Source organism: Diceros bicornis, chromosome 24 (assembly GCF_020826845.1).
Source record: "Diceros bicornis minor isolate mBicDic1 chromosome 24, mDicBic1.mat.cur, whole genome shotgun sequence".
NCBI classification, from domain to species: domain Eukaryota; kingdom Metazoa; phylum Chordata; class Mammalia; order Perissodactyla; family Rhinocerotidae; genus Diceros; species Diceros bicornis.
The window spans coordinates 22,800,254-22,825,369 of NC_080763.1; the positions used below are offsets into that span (position 1 = coordinate 22,800,254).

General features: G+C 37.2%; 1 protein-coding gene across 2 annotated transcripts in view; it reads left to right on the plus strand.

Moving 5' to 3' along the window:
- YLPM1 (YLP motif containing 1) overlaps positions 1-24,644 on the plus strand; it is a 66,788-nt gene extending 42,144 nt beyond the window's left edge. For both annotated transcript variants that reach the window (XM_058567356.1, XM_058567357.1), the window contains 11 exons: positions 33-187; positions 2,660-2,722; positions 3,013-3,132; positions 3,378-3,554; positions 3,642-3,725; positions 4,008-4,091; positions 9,500-9,580; positions 12,734-12,785; positions 17,867-17,997; positions 23,736-23,918; positions 24,251-24,644. In XM_058567356.1, the coding sequence (XP_058423339.1) occupies positions 33-187; positions 2,660-2,722; positions 3,013-3,132; positions 3,378-3,554; positions 3,642-3,725; positions 4,008-4,091; positions 9,500-9,580; positions 12,734-12,785; positions 17,867-17,997; positions 23,736-23,882 (1,094 nt within the window). In that variant the 3' untranslated portion in view covers positions 23,883-23,918; positions 24,251-24,644. The remainder of the gene's footprint in view (positions 1-32; positions 188-2,659; positions 2,723-3,012; positions 3,133-3,377; positions 3,555-3,641; positions 3,726-4,007; positions 4,092-9,499; positions 9,581-12,733; positions 12,786-17,866; positions 17,998-23,735; positions 23,919-24,250) is intronic.
- The last annotated feature ends 472 nt before the right edge of the window (positions 24,645-25,116 follow it).

A 25,116-nucleotide genomic window follows, 5' to 3' on the forward strand; every position in this document is an offset into this window, starting at 1 on the left:
ATAATAATTTTATTCAACTGCTGGCGTCCTAGGAGAACGAAGAACTTACCCAGAGGAGCGAATGCCTTTGCCAGCTCCTTCTCTAAGCCACCAGCCACCTCCAGCTCCGCGAGTTGAGAAGAAGCCAGAATCTAAGAATGTGGATGATATTTTGAAATCCCCTGGCCGAGAGAGCAGACCTGAGAGAGTGAGTAGTCCTGTGTAGTTGACTAGTTTTCTTGCAGATCGGAAGCTAATAAGAGATCTTGTTAATATCCTGAACAGAATTTCTCTACTTTTCTGTGACACAGTAATAATATCAGATTTAAGGCATCTTACCATCTCCAAATCATCGTATAATCTCATAAACTGCCTACCCTGTAGAATCTGAGAAGTTAGAGCTTAATTGCTTCACAAAAAAGATGTTGAAAACTTTAGGAAATACTTCATAAGAGCTCAATTAATTGCATTTTGAAGAGGGGAAAAGTGGATTTGGTTTTATGGTATGTGGAACAAAAAGAGGGAGAATTAGGAGATTTGATTAATTTGGCTTATTTTTCTAGTGACCTCCAAATGCATACATTCTTAAATTTATCTTATATTACAAAATAATTAGGTTGTATTTCAATAAACTGGTACTGGAGATTTCCATCAGATACTTTGACTGCATATATGTATATGTCATTGTTTTAAAGTCAATTTCATCTTTTATAAGTTTAGCTACTCCACCTTTTCTGTGGTTGCTGTTTGCATGATGTATCTTTTTCCATCCTTTTTCTTTCAATCTGTTTGGGTCTTTGACTCTAAAGTATGTCTCCTGTAGACAACATATAGTTGGATTGTGTTTTTTTATGCAGTCTGACAATTTCTGCCTTTTAATTGGATTAATACATTCACATTTAATGTTATTATTGATATAGTTGGCTTAATTCTATATTTGGATTGTTAAATTATATAGAAATACAATTGATTTTTGCATATTGATCTTATATCCTGCAACATTACTTAACTCATTTATTAGTTTTAATAGATTTTTAGTGGATTCCTTAGGATTTTCTATATACCCGATCATGTCATCTGCAAATAGAGATGGTTTTACTTCTTCCTTTGCAATCTAGATGCCTTTTATTTCTTTTTCTTGCCTAGTTGCCCTGGCTAGAACCTTCAGTACAGTATTGAATAGATGTGGTAAGAAGAGACTTCCTTGTTTTATTCCTGATCATAGAGAGAAAACTTTCAGTCTTTCACCATTACGTGATGTTAGCTGTGGGTTTTCAATAGATGCTCTTTATCAGGTTGAGGAGGTTCCCTTCCATTCCTAGTTTGTTGAATGTTTTTATCATGAAAGGATGTTGGATTTTGTTGAATGCTTTTTCTGTGTCAATCGAGATTTTTGTTTTTTATTGTATTGTGTGTGATTTTATTCTCTTGTATGTGATTTTCTATTGTATGTGATATTCTATTGATATGATGTATTACATTAATTTATTTTCAGATATTAATCTGCATCACTGGGATAAATCCCATTTGGTCATGGCGTGTAATTCTTTTTATATGTTGCTGGATTCAGTTTGCTAGTTTTTTGTTGAGGATTTTTGCTTCCATATTCATAAGAGATATCTGTAGTTTTCTTGTGATGTCTTTGTCTGGTTTTGGTATTAAGGTATCTGCTTAATTTGAAATGCTGGCCTAATAAAATAAGTTGGGAATTGTTCCTTCCTCTTCTGTTTTTTGGAAGTGTTTGTGAAGAGTTGGTATTAATTCTTTACCTGTTTGTTAGAATTCAGGGATGAAGCCATCTGGGCTTGGGCTTTTCTTTGCGGGTAGTGTTTTGATCACTAATTCAGTCTCTTCACTTGTCATAGGTGTATTCAGATTGTCTGCTTCTTCTTGAGTTAGTTTCATGAGTCTGTGTCATTCTAGGGGTTTGTCCATCTCATCTGAGTTATCTAATTTGTTGGTATACAATTGTTTGTAGTATTCCTTTATAACTCTTTATTTTTGTAAAGTTGGCAGTCATGTCCCCTTTTTCATTTCTGATTCTAGTAATTTGAGTCTTCTGTCTTTTTTCTTTGTCAATCTAGCTAAAAGTTTGTCAATTTGGTTGATCTTTTCAAAGAACCAGCTTTTGGTTCCATTGATTTTTCATTACTGTTTTTCTGTTTTTTATTAACTTCTCTAATATTTATTATTTCCTTCCTTCTGCTTGCTTTAGGTTTAGTTCTTCTTTTTCCAGTGTCTTAAGGTGGAAGTTTAGGTTATTGATTTGAGATCTTTCTTCTTTCTTAATATAGGCATTTATAGCTATAAATTTCCTTATAAGCACTCCTTTAGCTGCATCCCATAAGTTTTGGTATGTTGTGTCCTTATTTTTATTTATCTCAAAGTATTTTCTGATTTTTCTTTTAATTCCTTCTTTGACCCGTTAGTTATTTAGGAGTATGGTGTTTAATATCCACGTACTTGTGAATTTCCCAAATTTCTTCTTACTATTAATTTCTAATTTTAATTCATTGTGGTCAGAGACATACTTTGTATTACTTCTATCCTTTCATATTTAAGGTTTGTTTCATGGCCTATCATGTGGTCTCTCCTAGAGAATGATGGGTCATTTTTAACTATAAGATCTCATTGTAAAAAAGTCCTCTCTGAGTGATTTTTCTTTTTCATTGTGTTTCAGATTGTGGTTATAATGAGAGGATTGCCTGGCAGTGGAAAGACACATGTTGCAAAACTTATTCGAGTGAGTATGGGAAAGTCAAAGAATCAGTTGCTTTTGTTAGACACTTACCTTCTTAGCAAGCAGTGTGATACCGATATAGATATTTCCCATTTGATCCATTCTGGTTGGCCCATTTGGTAGATGCTGTCCCATATATATTTTGATCTGCTTAGACAAATATTTTTGCCTCTGCTTGACTTGAAACCCTCAGAAGATTGCATATTATTCAGTCATGAGAAGGAACTTGGGTGTAAAATTTATTAATTTATTCCATAAATTCTCTTTAACTTTCTTGACTGTGTGATTCTTAGGATAAGGAGGTAGAATTTGGAGGACCTGCACCCAGAGTTCTAAGCCTGGATGATTACTTCATCACTGAAGTGGAAAAAGAAGAAAAAGATCCAGATTCTGGAAAAAAAGTGAAAAAAAAGGTATGGTATATTCCTCTCAGAGTACATCCTGATTCATTAATAGTATTGAAAGGAAAGCATGTTCAGAGAAAAATGTGGCTTTTTTGAAGAAAAAGAAAGACTTCTCTCTTTTTTGAACACAAACTGTAGTACTCAGGTGTGAAGGAAAGACTGCAAAGTCGTCTCTATCCAGATGCGAACCAGGGAAGAGGTTTAGGATGATTCTTTGCTTTTGCTAACTCCCTGTCTCTTTTGGGGGATCTTAGGTAATGGAATATGAATATGAAGCTGAGATGGAGGAGACCTACCGTACCAGCATGTTCAAAACTTTCAAAAAGACTCTGGATGATGGGTTTTTCCCCTTCATCATCCTGGATGCCATCAATGACAGAGTTAGACATTTTGACCAGTTTTGGAGTGCAGCAAAAACCAAGGGATTTGAGGTATAGACTTAAAAGAACTTGAGAGTACTTTGTGTTATCATGTAAGGGCTGCATTTGTTTGCCTAATCATTATTCACTCTTTCTTAGGTGTATTTGGCTGAAATGAGTGCAGATAACCAGACCTGTGGCAAGAGAAATATTCATGGAAGGAAGCTTAAAGAAATAAATAAGGTGATTTTTGGAAACATAGAAGGTGTTTTATTCTAAACCTCATTTTGTCTGTATCATCACTGTTGTCTAAAGTTCTTGTTTATCCCCTTTACTTTCAGAATATCTTTTCTACCTGCTTTAGTAAATGTTTCTTATCCTTTGTATCTAAGTGAAAGAAGTGGCCTGGCTCTTCCTAAAACTAGCCTGTTAGACAAAGTATTGGTTAAGTTTGTCTTGGATGCTCATTTGCTCTTTCTTTGAGTAGTTTCCAGAGATAACTTGACCTCCTAAATCTCTCAATAGATGGCTGATCACTGGGAAACTGCACCTCGTCATATGATGCGTCTGGATATTCGTTCCTTGCTGCAAGATGCTGCTATTGAAGAGGTGAATGTCCTTTGGCTCGAAAGTAGCGCGAAAAAGAACTTTTTTTCACCTTTTTTACTTTGAAAAAATTTTAAACTGCAAAAAACTTGCATGAATAGTGTAAGAACACCTGTACAGCGTTCATTGAGATTCACCAATCGTTAATATTTTGCCACATTTTTCTCTATTTAGATATATACATCTTCTTCTTCTTATTATTATTACTACTGTTATCAATATTATTGTGGACCCATTTGAGAGTTAAGTTGCAGAACTCATAACTGTTCAACCCTAAATATTTCAGTAGGTATCTCCCAAGAACAAGGGCACTCTCTTATGAAACTAGAAGTCTTAATTATCAAATTTGGGAAATTTAACATTGATAAACTGTATTAAGTAATATAAATTTCCTGAATTAATCTCATATATAGTCCATATTCAGATTTCACTAGTTGTTCCCATGATATGCTTTATGACAATAAAAAAAAATCCAGGATCCAATCCTTTTTTTTTTTTTTTTTAAAGATTTTATTTATTTATTTTTTTCCCCCCAAAGCCCCAGCAGATAGTTGCATGTCATAGCCGCACATCCTTCCAGCCACTGCACGCGGGACGCGGCCTCAGCGTGGCCGGAGAAGCGATGCGCGCCCGGGATCCAAACCCCGGCCACCAGCAGCCGTGCGCGCGCACCCAACCGCTAAGCCGCAGGGCCAGCCCGATCCAATCCTTTTAATATAAAAAAATAGTTTCTCAGCCATGTATTGTCATGAAAGGTAAAGAATTTTTGAAGAGTATAGGCCAGTTGTTTTGTAGAATGACCGTCAATTTGAGTTTGTCCGATTGTTTCCACATGGTTAGTTTTAGGTTAAACATTAGCAGGAATGCTACATAAGTGGTGTTGTGTCCTCAGGAGCCGTATGCCGTCAATTTATTTCATTATTGGTGATTTAAATGTTGATCGCTTGGTTCAAGGGGTAGCCATTAAATTTTTCTACCTTTTTCCTTTGTAATTAAGTAATCTGTAGGAAGATACTCTGAAATTGTTAATATCCTTTTCCCCAACAGATTTTTGCTCAATGATAATTCTTACCTAAATCAGTTATTAATTTGGTGAAAGTAAATCTTTATCATGGAAAGGGAGAGATTTTTCTCTTTTAATCAGTTGTGTACTCCTGTTTCGTTTTTCTCCTCCTATGAATGAGAGTTATCAATACTCAATGTTGTCATTGTATTTTTATGTGTTTTTACCTCCCATGCCACTCCCCAACCCATTTCTTTCTGGCTTCTGCCCCAGCTATTCTCCAGAGACCCTCTCACTGAAGATTTCCATAACAGTAGACAATTCTCACTTCTCCTGTTGCTTTAATTTCGCAACCACATATGACACAATTGACCTTGTCCACCTGCTTGAAAACATTTTTCTCTTGGCTTCTGTAAGTCCACCTTCTAGTTTTCCTCTTGCCTCTCTGGCCATCCGTTTTCAGTCCCCTTTGCTGGCTTCTTTTGCTACCCAGTCCTTAAGTGTTGGAGTCCTTTAGGGCTCTGCCAGTCCTAGGCTCCAGTTTCATTCTGCACATTCTATATAGGTAATCTTAATCTTTCTGGTAGTGGCTTGGATTGCCACTTATGTGCCCATAATATTAAATTGTAAAGTCTGGAATTAATTATGTCAATATCTTAATAGCAGTTATATCTAAGTGGAAGGATTATGGGTGATTTTTATAATTCCACTGTTATTTTCCAAATTCTCTACCAAAAAACATATATTACCTTAGTACACCTCAAACTCAACCTATCCAATATATAATTTATCCAAACCTGTTCCTTTTCTAGTATTCTGTATTTTAGTCATTAGATCCACCAATCACTTAGTTGCTGAAACCTTTACTTTTTACTCTCCATTATCCTTGATTCTTTACTCTCCGTTAAACCAACATTCGACCCTATCCCTCCATCATGTAGTCAGTCTACAAGTTTTGTAATTTTACCTTATAAATACTTCTCTAATCCGTCTACTCTCTATTTGCATTGCTACCATTCTGGGTCAAGCTACTATCATCTTACTTTTCACCGTACCCTTTCTCAAATTTTGAAATTTGAATCATAGACGTTTTTTACTTGATTGGAAAAATACTCACTAAAGTTTTTAAAAAGAAATCCTAGTAATCCATAGGCCTTCACAACAGATAACCATCAACTTAGCATGTCATATTTTCATTTTCATTTGTCTCCAGGTATTTTTTGGTTTCTTCTTTGATTTCTTCATTGACCCAGTCGTTGTTCAGTAGCATTTTGTTTAATCTCCACATATTTGTGACTTTTCTGATTTTCTTCCTATAGTTGATTTCCAGTTTCATACCATTGTGGTCAGAAAAGATGCTTGGTATTAATTCAATCTTCTTAAATTTATGGAGACTCCTTTTGTGGCCTAATATGTGATCAATCCTGGAGAATGTTCCATATGCATTTGAAAAGAACATGTATTCTTTGGTTTTTGGATGGAATGCTCTGTACATATCTACTAGGTCTATCTGTTCTAGTGTGTCATTTAAGGCCAATGTTTCCTTATTGATCTTCTGTTTGGATGATCTATCGATTGGTGTAAGTGGAGTGTTAAAGTCCCCTCATATTATTGTGTTGCTGTCTATTTCTCTTTTTATGTCTGTTAATAATTGCTTTATATATTTAGGTGCCCCTACATTGGGTGCGTAGATATTTACAAGTGTTTTATCCTCTTGGTGGATTGTTCCCTTGATCATTATGTAATGCCCTTCTTTGTCTCTTTTTACAGTTTTTGTTTTAAAGTCTATTTTGTCTGATATGAGTACTGTTACCCCAGCTTTCTTTTCATTGCCATTTGCGTAGAGTATCTTTTTCCATCCCTTCACTTTCAGTTTGTGAGTGTCTTTAGGTCTGAAATGTGTCTCTTGTATGCAGCATATATATGGGTCTTGGTGTTTTATCCAATCAGCCACCCTATGCCTTTTAATTGGGGCATTTAGTCCATTGACGTTTAAAGTAGCTATTGATAAGTATGTACTTACTGCCATTTTTTAACTTTTTTTCTCAGTGTTTTAGTAGTCCTTCTCTGTTCCTTTCTCCTTCTATACAGAATTGATGGTCTCTTTAGTTTGACCTCTGTCTGAAAGCTCTACTCTATAACTCCCCTCCTCCCTCATTTTATGTTTTTGATATCATATCTAACCTCTTTTTTGTGCATTTGTATCCATTGCCCTCTTATCATGGAAATAGATAATTTTTCCTATTTGTGGTCTTCTCTTTTCCCCTTAAATCAGTCCCTTTAACATTTCTTGTAGCACTGGTTTCTTGGTGACAAACTCCTTTAATTTTTGCTTGTCTGGGAAATTCTTGATCTCTCCTTCCATTTTGAATGATAATCTTGCTGGGTAGAGTATTCTTGGCTGTAAGTTTTTTCCTTTTAGCACTTTAAATATATCTTGCCACTCTCTTCTAGCCTGTAAGGTTTCTACTGAGAAGTCAGCTGATAGCCGTATGGGGTTTCCTTTGTATGTAACTTGTCTTTCTCTGGCGGCTTTTAGGATTCTCTCTTTATCTTTAATTCTAGACATTTTGATTATGATGTGTCTTGGTGTGGGCCTCTTTGGGTTTATCTTGTTTGGGGCTATCTGTGTTTCCTGTACCTGGATGTCTGTTTCTTTCCTTAGGTTAGGGAAGTTTTCATCTATTATTTCTTGAAATAGATTCCCTGCCCCTTTGTCTTGCTCTTCTCCTTCTGGGACACCTATAACACGGATGTTAGTGTGCTTGATGTTGTCCCAGAGGTCCCTTAGACTGTCCTCACTCTTTTTAATTCTTTTCTCTTTTACCTGTTCAGCTTGGGTAATTTCTTCTAGTCTTTCGTCCAGCTCGCAGATCCGTTCTTCTGTATCCTCTACTCTGCTTTTGAGTCCGTCTAGCGAATTTTTCATTTCCAGTATCATATTCTTCATTTCTGATTGGTTCTTTTTTATATCTTCCATTTCTTTGTTGACATTCTCACTGAGTTCATCTATTCTTCTCCCCACATCAGTGAGCATCCTTAACACTCTTAGTTTTGAACTTCCTGTCGGGTAGGTTGCTCATTTCTGTTTCACTTAGTTCCTTTTCTGGAGTTTTGTCCTGTTCCCTTACTTGGAACGTATTCCTTTGCCTCCTCATTTTGCCTCTTTCCCTGTGCTTGTGTCTACGTATTAGGTAGGTCAGCTACGTCTCCTGCTCTTGGATAGGTGACCTTATACAAGTAATGCCTTAGGAGTCCTGCAGTGTGCTTCCCTCAGTTCCCAATGTTCAAGGGGTGACCCCTCCGTGGGCTACGTGTGTCCTTCTGTTATGGCCTGTTTGCTCTCCCTGTATGCGTCCAGGTAGGCCGAGTTATGCTCCTGGTCGGTCAGCTGTTGTAATGCTCAGCTGTTTGTAGTTGTTGTGGGCCCTTCAGTCTCTTTATCAGGTGTGGGGAGCCCCACCTCAGTTGGCTGCAAGTTCTAATACCACATTTGTGTTGCAGTATTTCTTTTAAGTGAGTAGGCCCCCAGCGTGGCAGGTTGTTAGGCTCAGGGGCTTACAATTGCTATAAGCCTCCAGCCTTTAGGTCTCTTGTCAGCTCTCTGAGGATTGCAGCTGGGTGGGGCTGGCCTCAGGCACAGGAGCACCCAATTGTTTCAGACTTTGGAAGGTGGGGCAAACCCCCTATGTGGGTCTTTGAGAAGCACAAGTCTTCTGCAGCTGACAAGCCCTGCTGCCCACAGGTCCTCACACACAGTCAACACAGTCCTGCCCCATGTGTGTGCCCTGACCTCCCGAAGTGGACCCAGTCTCTCCACAGCGGGAGCCCCCCACAGTCCACCACTGCCCCACACTCTCCACCCGCTCCTTGATAACCATCAACTTAGAACAGATCATTATACTCAACTTGATATGGAATTATAAAGATGGATATCTCAGGAAAATGAAAGGCATTCTGTCTTTTATCAGTTCTATTTCAAAGTTTAGGGTGTTAAAAATTACTTTGTATGGGGGCTGATCTGGTGGCATAGTGGTTAAGTTTGGGCGCTCCACTTTGGTGGCCTGGGGTTTGCAGTTCGGATCGCAGGTGTGAACCTATGTACTACTTATCAAGCCGTGCTGGGGCAGGCGTCCCAAATACAAAGTAGAGGAAGGTGGGCACAGGTGTTAGCCCAGGGCCAATCCTTCCTCAGCAAAAAGAGGAGGATTGGCAACAGATGTTAGCTCAAGGCTAATCTTCCTCACCAAAAAAAATAAATAAAATTACTTTGTATGTAACAGTGAGTCTGTGATATCTTGCTCTGGGCAACTGTGCTCATTTCGAATTTCGGTGAGGGACTCAACATTTTCCTAAATGTTAACTCAATCTTTTTTTTCTTTTTTTAATTGTTATTGGGGTGGTATAGGTAGAGATGGAAGATTTTGATGCAAATATCGAAGAACAGAAGGAAGAAAAGAAAGATGCAGAGGAAGAGGAAAGCGAACTGGTAGGAGACAGACCAACCACTTTGAACAAAGTGTCTCTTTATTAAAATTCTTAAGGGTTTAAATTCAGATCTGTGGTCAGATTACTTCTGTTAATAAGCACCTTAATGGTAAAAGTTTCCATAATCATCTTCAAGGAGACTTTTGGATACTTTTTATTTTTCCCCTGACCAAAAGAACCCTCTACTGTGTTGTTACAAGAAAATTTTAAGAATGCTAAGAAACTTACCCTTGTACTCACTCATCTATTTGTGGGTGGCATTAGGAGAGTATACTTTTTTAAGAAAATCAATTACATATGAAAGGGCATTCTTACATTCCAGCAGATATGTGGTACAGCCTACCCAACATATGCATAATTGTCTCTTCTTTGCTACAAGATCTCAAAATTGAGTTTATGTCAACTGAAGCAGAAGAACTTGTTGAGTGAGGAGGCAAAGCGTTGACTGCTGGATTTGTTCTTCTGCATTTTATCCTATTAAGTGATTAGGAAAATGATTTGACTGTGTAGGAAATGCATTTTGCTTAGGCTGATTAGAGGCTTTCATAGTGTGGGTTCAAAGCTCCTGTGTACCTACTGTAAATGCTTTTGATCACACCTCTGTAGAAATGTTTGCCTTACCCTGTCATTCAAGAATATGCGACCTATTGAGTTATGTTACTTTTCAGTGTTTGCTAATGAGGTACAGAAAATAGCAATGCCTTGGAATAATAGTGTTGCTTTTTAAATTCAAAGTATTATTCGGTTTATTTAATATTTCAGCCCTTGCTAAAGCTGCTTCTTATAATCTTCTGAAAATGTACAAAGCAAGAACTCTGATTCCTATCCCCTAGAGAATACAGACTCTCTAAGGAGTGGTCTCATCAAACCCATGTGTGATATAGAGAACTCTGGATAGAAATTGTGTGTTCATATAGAGATGGTGTCAACCTCTACATTCTTAGATTTCATATGTGGATTAAAAAATAAGCTTTAAAGTTAATGACATTTGAGTCTCAGTATGTTTTTTTTCTTTAAACGAAGTATTTTTCTTAATTAGGTTGTAGTTTGACATATATGATCTAAAATGTAGGCAGGAAATTCACATGAAGGTCCACGCTGTTCTGGAATATGGCTAATGACCTCTTTAGCTCCTTGCAGCGTGTGTACTAGAAAGTGATCATGTGAGAGGTCTATAATGTTAGCTTTCTGAAGCTCTGTCTTCCTTTTGTGGAAATTTCAGTTCAGGATACGGTTCATAACATCTCACTTGCTTAGGTGTAGGGCAAAACTTGGAACTTTTAATTGAATTCACTATTATTTTTAAAAGTGAAACACTGTAATACTATATTTTTACATCAGAAAAAATGGCAAGGAAGACTTAGCACTCTACACTGCTGGACTATCTCTTTTATTTCCAAGCGGCCTGACATTTCAAGCAGTGAGAAGATAATATAGTTGTAAGGACGAACTGGGTGGTTCCAGCAGGGGGATGTTAATATACTCATTTTGCTTATCTTTATGTTATAAAACTTCTCTTAACCCATTCAAAAATGCAGAATCCAGATCTTCTACTATTGGGTTCTATTCCAACAGTAAAAGATCCTTGGAGAAGTTTAACCAAAGGGTTAAGAGCAAGTCTCATGTCATTTAGACCATTTTAATGGAATTCTCAATAAACTTTGCATTTTCTACTCTGTGCTGATTACTGCAGCTGGATGAAATCCAAACTTTTCTTGGTTAAGAGAATCCTTTTGGGGGATCGTTGGTATGATATTTTGCCTTCTTTAGTGCTTCAGTGAACCTAGTAAATATGACTCAGAATTTTTTAATATATTATTCTAGTGATGCTTAAGGTTTTCAGATGATTTTTGAGATATAACTTGTACAAATTTCATCAGTACTTAACTTTTAGCACCATCACTTCAGATAGCTTTGTCTTGGTTTGTTCTAAAAATGTATTTGGAAAAGATGGTATAATTTATTTATAACCTGAAATACTATAATAAGTTGAAGTTGAATTATTAGTCTGGCTTAAAGACTAGAAATGTATAAAACCTACAGGTTTCCTGGAAGAATGATGATGCTCTAGTAAACTCTTACACAAAAGCTATTATGACATGCTCGACATACTTTCCAACTTACTTGTGTGTCAGTCTATTCTATGAACTTGAACATTCCCAATAGTAGAGAGATATATTGATTCTTAAAAGAAGATGCTGACACCTTTGATGAATCTGTCCTGTAAAATAAGTCCTAATATTAAAGTTCTGTATGTTAGGGCCTAATAGAGAATAGAGTCCAAATGAAGGAAAAGGGGAATCATACTAAATTACGTGGAAAAAGCATACACTTGCCAGATGAATAAACTGAAAGGATTATCACATAGTTTATTTAACGTACATTGGGAAATTTTAAAATCTTATGGGACTTTGAAATAAAGCCCAGGTATTTTATTAAATAAGATGTGAATTGCCTGTGGAAATTTCTGGTTTTTCATATAATAGGAAAATGTAATTTTAAAAGACATAGAAATAATCATCTAGTTTCCAACTGATGAAAAAGAAATGCTCTGAAATTGATTCATAAAATTAGCTTTTGTAAGATCTAACTGATAAATGGATCGAGTCATTTTAAAATGAAGTTGAACTTCATAATTATGTTCAGTGATACCAAGTTTTCTCCTTTCTTTTGAGTATTTAAATTATACTGGAATATAAAGTAACTGTCTTGAAGAACACTCTTTGGAGCTCATGGCTACTATCACTTGAGAATAGCAGTTATATTTAGAAAATAACCTATCTAGTAGTATAAGTCCTCTGCTACTCTGAATGATATTAATATTAGCACAGTAACTACCGTACATTCTTGCCATATTTGCTATACAGCTGTTGTTCAGACTACAATTGTGTTGTCCTGAACTGTAGCTGCCTCACAGCGCCTTCATGATACTATTCTGAAGTGACTCCTCTGAAATCTGGGCAGTGAAGTTTGGTGGATTTGGTAATTCAGTTTCTTCAAAAATAATGAGACTGTGTTTTCCCTAAGAATATATTGATAACTAGTAAGTGGAAACTGAATCCATTCCCAGTTTTAATGCTTTTCCGATTCAACAGTGATATGCATGTATGTGTCTCTTTCTAACCCTTCGAGCTTCTCTCTGTGTACAATTTAGGGTTACATTCCGAAAAGCAAATGGGAGATGGACACATCTGAGGCAAAGCTAGGTGGGTATTTCCTTTTTCCTGTTTTTATATGTGATACCTCATGGTAATGGTCATAGATCTTTCTGCTGTACGAAGAACAGATTTCCCCAAATTTCTGCTTAAACCAGGATTTTTGGCCTCCCTTACATCCTCAGTCTGTTTTGCTAGCATTCAGTTTAACTAGTTATATCTTGTGACAGTGTGAAAGAAGAGTATTTTAAAAGAACTACCTTCCATCCACTTAAGGTTTTTAGAGTAAGCAGAAATATGTGATAAATTTAGTAATAAAATACTGTCACTTCTAAAATCCATTCTTTTATATTAATCAGAAATGTTGGCGCTGAGGAGATTTCTGCTTTTTTAAGAGAATATTTAACTGCGATCCAAAGTTAAACCTGAATATGAATACTTTGGGCAATCATGTTAGTAATAATAATAAATATTGAAGTTTAAAAGTTAATTAAAAGGCAATTATTTTCCTTGTATGATAAATTAGAGTTTCTGTGTGGAGGGAGGTACATATATAATTCAGGTTTTTGAGGAGCCCGCTTTCTAAGATTTCATTCAAATTTTTCTTCAACTTTAGTGCCAGATTACAAGGTAAACTGGTTAGAATGATTGTCTAAATCAAAAATTGGAGTTGCTTAATGTGAGGTTATCTGTCAAGCAGAAAATCATACATATCCAGTGGATTTTCCTCCAGTATTTCATGGTGATACTGCAAAATGTTTTCAGTTTTTTTTTTTTTGACCCTCACTTAAAGAGAACCATTTAATATATTGATTAAGATGTATTAATAAGTCATCTAAGAAAATGTGATAAGAACTTTTTGAAAGATTGATCATACTAATGTATGAAGTATGACTGTTGGTCTCTGCATTTCTCTTCCTGGTATCATGCAAAACTGAAGTAACCATCTAAATATCTTAAATTTGTAGAACAAATTTGAGTCATTTAGCTGCTTCACTGTTTGGGACACATTGTCTATGATTCTGACATCAGAGGGGGTATATTTTACATACAATTGCATAGGCTATGCCTTTCATTGTACCCAACTCTTCATGTTAGCAATTGATGTTGACCTATGTTAAAAAGTCCTGTGTTAAAAGATAGTTCCATAAACTGTAGTATTACTGTATTATTGGGGTAGGTGCTTTGTTGTAAAGCCTAGAATTTTTTTCTAGTGTATGTCATGTGAAAATTATATGTGGTTACTGACATATTCTACTAGTCTTCCCTCTGTGGGAAATCTTAATAAAAACCAACTATCTCCTTCCCTAAACCTTTAAAACATTTATAAGTGTTTAAGTGCAATTAGATATGTAGGAAAATAATAATCACAAATTACTTTTTTAATACTAATGCTTTAGATCTGCTTATTTTGACGTTAGATTAAGTCTGTCTGAAGTTCTGTACTTTTAGAATAACCTGTAAGACTGTAAGATCATTTTCCTCTTCTCTGGTTCTCTAAATAATGATTATCTTTTGGGGTAAAGAGAGATCATAAATAAAGAGACAAAGGGATTGTAAAAGTGATAAATATTTTAGCTGAACATATACTCTTCAGAGGCCTTATGTGTAATATATGTTCTAGGATAATGCTTTTTTAGACTTGAGCCAGTCCATTTTCTGTTTTCCTTTCTAATTTCTAAAGAGGAAGGAAAATGGAATTTAGTTATGATGAGTATTCAAGAAAACATGATACTAATTTTGGTATTTGATTTCTTCCATTTGCTTCTCAGAAAATACATTTTATACAGATTCAATCCATTTTAAAGACAGAATGTTAGACAATGAATTCCAGAAATGGATGTGTTAAATAAACCATTTCAGTTAAAGGCACTGAAGATCTAGTAATGAATCTAGAAAATAAATTCTAGCATGTTTGCAGTTGGGTTTTTGTTTTTAGTAAGAGTGACAGTGATGTTTCATATAATGATTTGTATCTTGCACCACTCTGTTATCTTGAGAGCTAATCCACCTGTGGAGAAAGGCAGATTGAGTGTGAGCGTTCTTACAAGTGCTTGCTTCTTTGAGATTGGTCCATGGAGCCAAATGAGAAGAAGACTCTTCTCTAAAACATAAGGATCTTCATCTGAGAATTAGCCTGTTTATGTTGCCTTCCTTATCATAACAAATTCAATAGATTTGATTACCAAGTACAATTTATTTTTCTGAGTACTTTACCTACATTCTTAAGTTAATCTTGGTAACATGATTATGATGGATGGAAACATATTAAGCTTTAGCAGTGTTACACATTTAGCCAGAAGAGCTGAATCTGTAACTGAGAAATTTTAATTCACAAGTGAGTCTGCCAATGAGAAAATACTCACTTAACCTATAATTTTTCAAGCAGCTGGTTAAATCTCATTGCAGATTCTTGATCTATGTTCATTAAGTATAGTATACAGTTCAAACTGTGTTGGAGGGTTAAATTGGAAGTGGTGTAATTTTAGAAAAATTCAGAGCTGGCCTGAGCTACATCTGGCATGGATGTCATGGATGTTGAAGACTGCCTGTGGCCCACCTTCAGTTGCACCTAACTGGCTCCTTCCCAGCTGGGACACAGGCACCCTAATGCAAGGGTGGGTGTTACATGCCACATCAGATGCTGGGATTCAGCATTGAAGCTACTTAAATTTCAGTGACATGATTTTGGTTTCTCAAACTGTGAGAAACCAAAACAATGTTTGAGACTGTTATCATCCTAATTTAGATTTCTCCATATTGAGTACTTTTGCTTTTCTCATCTCTGTCGTTTGTCTCCGCTTATGAGTTACTGTGTATTGGCCTTCTACACATCGGGCAGTTTCATCTCTTCACGGTTGGAATGCAGTTATTATTTGTATAGACACATAACCCTTGTATGTTCACCATGAACAAATTTTCAGAAGTAACCATTTATGTTTAGAAAATACATAGATGTATCTAAAAAATTTTCCTGTTGTGCTATATTATAGTAATATATACTGTTTTGAAGATGTAAAATTCTGTGACCTTCCAAGTTGAATATATAAACTGTCATCTTCATCTTAAAACTTCATCTTTTGAAACTCAGACCTCTGAAAATCATTAGTATGAGTGTATCGGACACCAGTCGTGTTCCGTAATTAACACCCCAGGTTACTCTTCCCTCACCTTACGCGATACATCTGTGTGTTTGGGTTTCCAGGATGCCATGTGGAAGAGGTATGAACCTTTCTTCAGCCCCAAGAAAGAAACTTTAAACATGTTGTGCAAAATAAAATTTCAAATTAAACATTACAAACAAGGGTGTTCAGACTAGAAATACATGCTCCTCTGAATGTCCGTGTGGCAAATATGGGACTCCTGGTTTTGTAACTCCTGTCATATACCCAGTGTATGAGGAAAAGTTCTTGCAGTTTTCATACTGCTCTTCTGCATTGATGCCTGGCCACGCTCTATTCTTGAAATTGAAATATGAAATTTTTCCTTTGAAGTATGTTAATGTCGAAGTTGATCTTATTAAGTTTAGAAATCCTTTGAGGTTTATTTAATAATAAGTGTGTTGGAGCTTCCTGCTCTTCTGGTAATACTGTACACTGTTGAACTGAGAACAGTTTTATTGTTTGTGGGACTTTGTTTTTCTAATACCATGTCCCGTGTCCCTGTGCAATCAAGGGGTCACTTCTTTAAGAGCTTGTATAATATGGCCTGTCATATACGTGTAGATAGAGCCATTTGGTACAGCATGTGATTTACAGAGGAGATTAGGACTGTTTCTATTGAACTCATCCATGTTAAAATTTTTCCATTGTGATATGATAAAAATTTCTTGAGTTTTGTAAAGTGTTGTAGTTTGCCTTGCTGATTTTTCACTAATATTGCTTTATCGGGGAGGGGATTAGGAAATAAAAAGCTTCACCAAGTATGCAAAATCTTATTGGTTTTTGAAGCCTGTATGCTATGTTACAGTTAGTTGTGTATGAAACTTTTACATATGAAGCATAAACTCACCCTCTCTCCTTCTACTGCTTTCATTGTACTTTTCTTTTCATATCAAGTTCTCTCCAACCTGGTGCCTAAAAGATTTCTATTGTATACACTCTGCACCCTTTATGGAGTTCAATGAAGTGTGGTTATTGTCTGTTTCTAAAGTTTTTAGGTTTTCTTTTATTGACCTGCTTAATATCAGTATGTCTGTATAACTACAGATGATTCAAAAATTTAGTGCTTCAATGTAACTAAAAATATATATAACTCATAATATTTCCCATGTAGAATTCAAAATCAGTATAAACAACCACCAATAAAAAAGACCACACGTTTTCATCGCGTATTCTTCTTGAAGACATCTAAACTCATATCTCATAATTTCTGAATCAGCAATCCCTGTTCATTTAATTGATTACTGTTTGGGGCCCTTGGAAAGCCTACCCCTCTGAGATTGAGGATTCAGAAAGAAAATTCAGATCTGGTTACTTTGGCTGACGAGCCCTTAGTCTCAGGATGGTCAACAGCACTTCATAGTTTAACCAAAGAAAATGATGATCTGTACAATCAATTTACTCATAAACATTAACTCGTGGCAAATCCTCTCACAGCAGTCAAAATCTCAGGAAACTGTTAATCTAAAACCTTTTTAAACATTAGCTTGGCTCATTAAGTTCTTGGTACTACCTGTTTTTCATATGACACAGTATCATACACGATTGCAGATGAAATGGGCAGTGTTAATATTGTACTAAAGACAAAAAAAGAATGGAAGAAATTGTTTTTAGAAAAACTCAACTTTGCATTTTCCTTCAGAACATGAGAGCGGAAATGTTGTGATTTGGGGCGGGGTGCGAGGACAAGGAGGCCAGGAGACAAGTGCCTTTCTTGCTCTGCCCGTATTTGTTACTTAAACCAACATCGTAATGTAGTGGCTACCAGTATGAACACCAGATAAACGATGGAAATTGCACAGAACTTGATATTATCTCAGCCAAGAAGATAGCTTGGATCTGCAAGTGATGCTGCTCTCAAAAATGTGGATGTGCCCTCTCACAGTGTTCCAGCCTTCTTTTCCCCTGTTTGTGTGTTGTGTGCAAGCTCACACTCTTCCTTAATGCTGCGGCTCTGTGTTTGTCCCTCAGACAAGTTGGATGGCTTGAGAACTGGTACTAAAAGGAAACGAGACTGGGAGGCAATTGCCAGCAGAATGGAGGATTATCTTCAGCTCCCTGATGATTATGACACTCGTGCTTCTGAGCCTGGGAAGAAGAGGGTAAGAGACTTTGTCAATAACCACCAACGGCTGAAGGGCCCATTTAGGCATCTGGTTTTAGAAAGCTTTAGGCAGATAATCATATGAATGTTATTTTTTTAGAATGATTTAGTAACACATCCAATAAAAGAGTCAGACCTTGCAAATTATCAGATCAAAATGTACAAGTAACTTAAAAATTGGAGAACAGAACCTCACGTGGCTAGCATGCTGTCAACTTGAAAGGAGTTTAGAGTGGCCACTTGTGCCATTTTGTCATGGGGCAAAGAGCCAGAGTAGAATGCAGAATAGAATGTTGAAGAAAAATCTGTGGGACTTCTTAATGGATTAGATATAGAGGGTCCAGGAGTGGATGGAATCAAAGGTCACTCTTCAGGGTTCTGGCCATAAGCACGACATGTATGTGCTTATCTGAGTGCCATTTACTGAGTTAGAGAAAACGGGGGGGAGTCGTAGGTTTGAGAGTGAAAAATCAGAAGTTCAGTGAGGGACCAATTAAGTTAGAAATGGTAATAGGCCTCAGGACTCCAAAATTTAGAAGTTCAGATAGAGATAAATGTTTCAAGAAGTAAAGAATAGTCAATTGTTAAATGATACAAAGAAGACAAGTAAATTGGGAAAAGAGAAATGGCCGTTGGATTTGGCAACATGGGGATCTTTGATGATTGGTCAAGAATCATTCAAGTTTTCTTAGAGAGTTGAAGGGCAGAAGCCAGTTTGGAGCAGATTGAGGAAAGAATAGGAAATGAAGAAGTACAGAATAGCAAATGTAGACAACTTTTTGAAGACGTTTTGTTATGAAAGGGAGCAGAGAAATGAAGCCAGGATGTTGGATAGTTCTTCCACACAGTTGTCAAATTCAATAAAAGTGGTATTTGTGTATATCTTTAAAACAAAATAACAAAGCAAAATGGATCATATTATATATGATCGGCATTTATAATTTTCCAGCTAATCTGTCTTTATCTTTCTATATAAGTATATACAGACCTCCTGTTCTTTTCAAATGTCTGCCTAGTGTGCCATTGTTTGGTTGTAAAATCAGTTATTTATCCAGTCCCTTATTGGTGGATGCTTCTGCTGTTTTCATTTTATTGCTATGGTGCAAGTCATGGTGCATATGACTTGGCATCTTTTTGAAAGTATATCCCTAGGGTGGATTTTTAGCCCTAAAGTTGCAAGCTCATAGAATATGATTTGTCATTTTGACAGATATTGTGAGATTGTTTTCTCAAAAGGTTACACCTGTTTATACACCCTCATGTAAATAAGTGCCTGTTTTTCGAAACTCGCACCAGCAGTGCTGTTACCAAATTTTTAAACTTTTGACAATCTAATAAGTGAAAAAAAAATGGTATCTCATTTTTGATTTCTTTAATTAAGAATGAGGTTGCAGGGCCGGCCCCGTGGCTTAGCGGTTGAGTGCGTGCGCTCCGCTGCTGGCGGCCCGGGTTCGGATCCCGGGCGTGCACTGACGCACCGCTTCTCCGGCCATGCTGAGGCCGAGTCCCGCATACATCAACTAGAGGGATGTGCAGCTATGACATACAACTATCTACTGGGGCTTTGGGGGGAAAAAAAAATAAAATAAATAAAATCTTTAAAAAAAAAAAAATGAGGTTGCATATCATGTTTCTTTACTTTTACACATCATTTATTTTTTAGGAATTTCCTTAATACTTTAATATTAAAAGTTTATTGTAAGTGGAAAAAAATGCCAGTAAAACTTCCCATTACAGTGGCTACCGTTACAAAGAATTCTAGGTTTCAAAGCTCTTGCAAATACTTCAGTCAGTCACTGGGCCCGCCCTTGTCTGTGTGGCTTGAGGAGGTGGAGAAGGGAGATCTGATTACTGTATGGGCCCAGCTCCACTCAGGGACTACTTGTACTGATACCTCTTATTCCAGTTCTAAGCTTGGGGCAACATAAGTGAAGTAGCTTTTCTTTGGGAATAATAATTTGGTGTAGTTTGGTAACAATGAATAATCTCAAATGAGAAATATTTTTCTCTAGTTTATTTTTAGTCAGATAACTTCTCTTCAATAAGGAGTATGTGAGGGCTGGCCCTGTGGCTTATCGGTTAAGTGATCGCACTCCAATGCTGGCAGCCCGGGTTCGGATCCCAGGCGTGCACCGACGCACCGCTTGTCCGGCCATGCTGAGGCCACGTCCCACATACAGCAACTAGAAGGATGTGCGACTATGACATACAACTGTCTACTGGGGCTTTGGGGGAAAAATAAATAAATAAATAAAATTATAAAAAAAAAATATATAAGGAGTATGTGAGCCCATGTAGCTTACTTGGTAAGCTGGGTGGGCAAAGAGAACTGAGCTGTGCTCGTCTAGTTCTTTAAAGTGGCTCCTCTTTAACTCTCCTCCCCTGCCTCACACCCTCATTTCAAATAGTTTTTAGTGCTCAAACCACTCGTCAAAATCAACATCAGAGCACAAGCAGATCCTACAAGTGGGTTCCTGGGATTAACTTCCACTGTAACAAAAAGGTAGTTCTGTAAAGTTGATCATATTAGAATTTTACAAAGTTGGCTAGGTTTTAAAATATAATTTAGGGGCCAGCCTGGTCGCGCAAGCGGTTAGGTGCGCGCGTTCTGCTGGGTTGGCCCGGGGTTCACTGGTTTGGATGCCGGCACGCACTGTCGCACTGCTTGGCAAGCCATGCTGTGGCAGCGTCCCATATAAAGTGGAGGAAGATGGGCACAGCTGTTAGACCAGGGCCAGTCTTCCTCAGCAAAAAAAAGAGGAGGATTGGCAGATGTTAGCACAGGGCTGATCTCCTCACAAAAAAAAGAAAGAAAGAAAATAAAATTTAGTTTTTAGAAATCTCACTTACCTACCTTGGCTATAAAATGGTAACTCAAGTGGACATTTTTGTGTGTATGTGAGGAAGATCGCCCCTGAGCTAACATCAGCCAATCCTCCTCTTTTTGCTGAGGAAGACTGGCCCTGGGCTAACATCCATGCCCATCTTCCTCTACTTTATATGGTATGCCGCCACAGCATGGCTTGACAAGCAGTGCCTCCGTGCCTGCCCGGGATCCCAAACGGCGAACCCCGGGCCGCCGCAGTGGAGCACATGCACTTAGCTGCTTGCGCCACCGGGCTGGCTCTCAAATGGACTTTAATTTGTTTTACTTTGATGACTGTGGAAAGTGAACATTTCCCTTGTTTTGTTTGCTGAACTCATACATTTTTGAAATATTTGTAGTGACAATGGATGAAATATATGTACCTCAAACCTTTGAGTGTTAGTCAAGATTTTTCTGTTGCAACAATTTTTTTTTACGGTTAAGATAAATGGCAAAAAATTGAGATTGTAAATTTCAATAAAAGTACCTCTAGGAGGATTAGGAGGGACACTGACATTTAAGAAGCCATTTCTAGCTGAAAGTCATTGTTCTGCTCCTTCTATTTTTAGTGTTTTGGTAATCATTCATTCTACAACATTGAATGTCTGTGTGTCAGGTCTGTGGATGAAGCCTCCACCTCTAGTGGAGGAGTCCAGCATGTAGATAAATAATGTTGATATAGCATCAGTGTATCTTAGAGATGTGAACAAAATACAGTAGTTTCCAAAATATTTTAATTTCAACTTTAAAATTTTGGACATTTGTGCTAAAACATATTGCTTATTTAAAAAATAATTACGTACTTTTTCTTCTAATCTCATATTCTTTATTTTATCTGAGTTTTAAAGACTTAGAATTTAAACTGTGGATTTAAAAATTAGCTCTTAGTTTATTCAGGGAGAGATTAATCAGTGTGTTTAACTCTGTGCTAAGGATGTAGTCTGGACTGGTTACCATTTCTTTGTTCATGGCCACAATCTGTCTGTCTGTCCTTCATCCCCTTACCCATTGTGGTCTTTTGCTAAAATGTGTACGCTTGATCCCAATGGGAACTGAAAGAGTGTGTATGAATCTATCAAAATAAATACTTCACCGTTAATGGGCAGAAGGCCCAGAGATCTTTGTATGCTTATTACTTATTAGGCTTTCTTAAGGCCCATGAAGGTAATTGAGCAATAGGTTTTCTACACACTAAAAAGCTACTTAAAAAGAATCAGGTATTATCAATTTCTCACCGCTGCTATTACTATGTATCTTCTCTTTGGCCAAGTGGTTGCTGTTTGGAGAAGCCTAGTCATTTCATTAGTAGTCCTGTAAATGATAATAGGGAAGGCCAGTGTACCTCTGAGAGCAATAATGCATTTCCAGGTCCCGTGTGAAGACCATGGAGTATGCATGCTCTGGTTCCCTTTCCTTGTCACAGATAATAAATCACAAGCCATATTTAAAATACAGTCTCTGCAGACATTGGTACTGTGCACTGCAAACCAGTTTCATAGTCTTTCTTCGAGTATTTCAACTTTTACAGAATATGATGTATCTGCTTATATTTTTTAAATTATTACTATAAGAATATATATTATTAAAATTTATAATATATCTGCTTCTATTTTTAAATTATTAATATATAGAATCTGTATTTTTTAAACATCAGAATACCAATAGGAAATATCCCTGATCTATATATTTGTAGTTGTCATCTTGCCATAGATGATATCAAAGTCAGTTTCTTGGTCTCTTTATCTCATGAATGAACATAATAATACCAGCTCCCTATTTTCTCTCTAAGATTAAATTTCAAGGGCCGGCCCCGTGGCTTAGCGGTTAAGTGCGCACGCTCCGCTGTTGGCGGCCCAGGTTCGGATCCCAGGCGCGCACCAACGTACCGCTTCTCCGGCCATGCTGAGGCCGCGTCCCACATACATCAACTAGAAGGATGTGCAGCTATGACATACAACTATCTACTGGGGCTTTAGGGGGGGAAAAAATGAATAAATAAAATCTTTAAGATTAAATTTCAAGAAATATTTATTCTGTGAAGATAAATAAAACTCAGTCCTTGATCTAGGGTGTTTATAGTCTGTTAGGAAACGCAGATCTATAAATGGATAATTGCAATATAGTGTGGAAGTTCAAAAGTAGACATGTCAAAATCCAGAAGTAACTCCAGGGAAGCAAAGATTAATTAGCTTGGCAGAGGACAAGAGGGATAAAGCAGGGCTTGATGACCAGACTCATGCCAGCTGGACAAGGTTAGGGCAAAGATGTGTCAGAAAGAGAGGCTAGTATATGCAAGGTTACAGAGATGGGTAATGGCCCAATGTGCTCTGAGAGCTAGAGTAATTTTGTACTGCTTGTTTAAAATGCCATAGGCACTGCCCAGAGATGCTGCAGGAGAGTAGACAGGGCCAGATCCAGAGGGACCTGTGTGCTTGGATTTTATTCGGTAGGTAGGGGAAGGATTTAAAGCAGATGAGAGTCACAACTATGTGTATTTTAGGAAGATCACTCTAGCAGAACGGATTGGAGGGAGTGAGAACGAGACAGGAAGACTAGGTAAAGGTTGGTGCTTTACTTAAAGGAAAAAAATGAAGTTGGTGAACTAAAAAGGAGGGACAGAGGAGATGGAGGGGATGAACCAAGAGCTGACCTGTTCAGGAGCTAGAATGGTTAGGACTTGGTGATTGACTAGAGAGTTTTCTTTCTGTAACTTATCTGTGGCTTTCTCCAGTTCTCCCCAGTTAATTTCTAATTTTTTAAATTCCTAGTTTCAAATTAGTTATCCTGCCCCTTAGACTATCCAGAGAGGGAAGAGGCCCTTTGCATGTTTATTTTTCCTAAAGCCCAGCCTAACGCTATGTTCTTTTTAGGTGAGATGGGCAGACCTGGAAGAGAAGAAGGACGCAGATAGGAAAAGGGCCATAGGTTTTGTGGTCGGACAGACTGATTGGGAGAAGATCACAGATGAAAGTGGTCACCTGGCTGAAAAAGCCCTCAATCGAACCAAATATATATGAGACTTAGTTTTTGAATGGAGTCATTGTTCCTCTAAGGTAAGGGTACACAGTCCTATAAATAGCCTACTGTGTGGTTGTTTTGAAGTGTTTGAGATAAAGAAGACAGCATGCTTTGCTAAAAATGCTTCTCTTCCTGTATTATTTTCTGGTTCTAAAAGAGTAAGTATATGCTAGTTGCCAACATTTATAGTACAGAGTGTGTGAAAAGGAAGCAATTTTCTGCAACCTGGCTCACTTATAAAAATATGAGACTTGAGAAAATCTTGGGTTCTGTAGATTTGGGAAGGAGTGGAGTGATGAGATACTAAGGTCTACTGAACTTTCTGCATGTTCTTTCCTGGCATGACAGCCTTTTCTTTTCTTTCCAGGTGGTTCGCTTTGAGGTGATCTGAAGCCAAGGCCTCATGGAACTTCGTTGTGTGTCACCTTGCTTCCACGTTTCAGTTTTTGTTTTGTTTCTACTGCTTTAGTTTTTTAAAGTTCTCCAGTGTCCCCACGAGGTATTAGAATCTTGCTGTACCCAAGCAAGACATTAATTTTTCTTTTTAACTATTTTTGGGGAGGGGAGGGCGTGATAGCTTAACTGCTGAAGCCAGGTGGGGGTCTGCTGGAGGATTCCAACAGAAAATATTTCTTCCACTGTACAATGTCACAGACTATCTCTATCATCATTGCTTTGTGGCTGTTTTTGTTTTTTACTGTATGTAACTGGTAGCTGATTGTACTAAGATTAAAAACAATAAACTTTCACGATAAAGCCGATGAGATTCATGGGCTATACAGCATGGGCCCTTTTCTCTTGTTTTCTTAATTTTACTTTTATTGCTTTTTTAATATGGTGTATTCTAATTACATGCTAGCTGAACATCTCAAAACTTCTTTCCCATGGAATATTATGTAGCTCAATGATTCCATAGCGCATGTTGTAAACACAAGGCTCAGTGATGTTCAACACACTCATCTTTGTTTTACAGCTGATTTTTCTCTCTGTCTTTGCATCTTGAAGACTAGTAATTTCGAATATTCATTAGTTCCCTGGAGCTCATCTGTTCTGTAACATGATGTTTTATTGCTTCATTTTTTTTGATCCTCCCTCTGTTCCTCCCTCTCTCCTTTCCTTCCTCTTTTCACTTTCTCCCTTCATGCTGTGTTATGTTTTGATTTTTCTCTGATCTGGCTTTGACTCCAGGTGGATAGAAGTGATGTACTGCATGGAACTCAGGAGCTTGTTGCC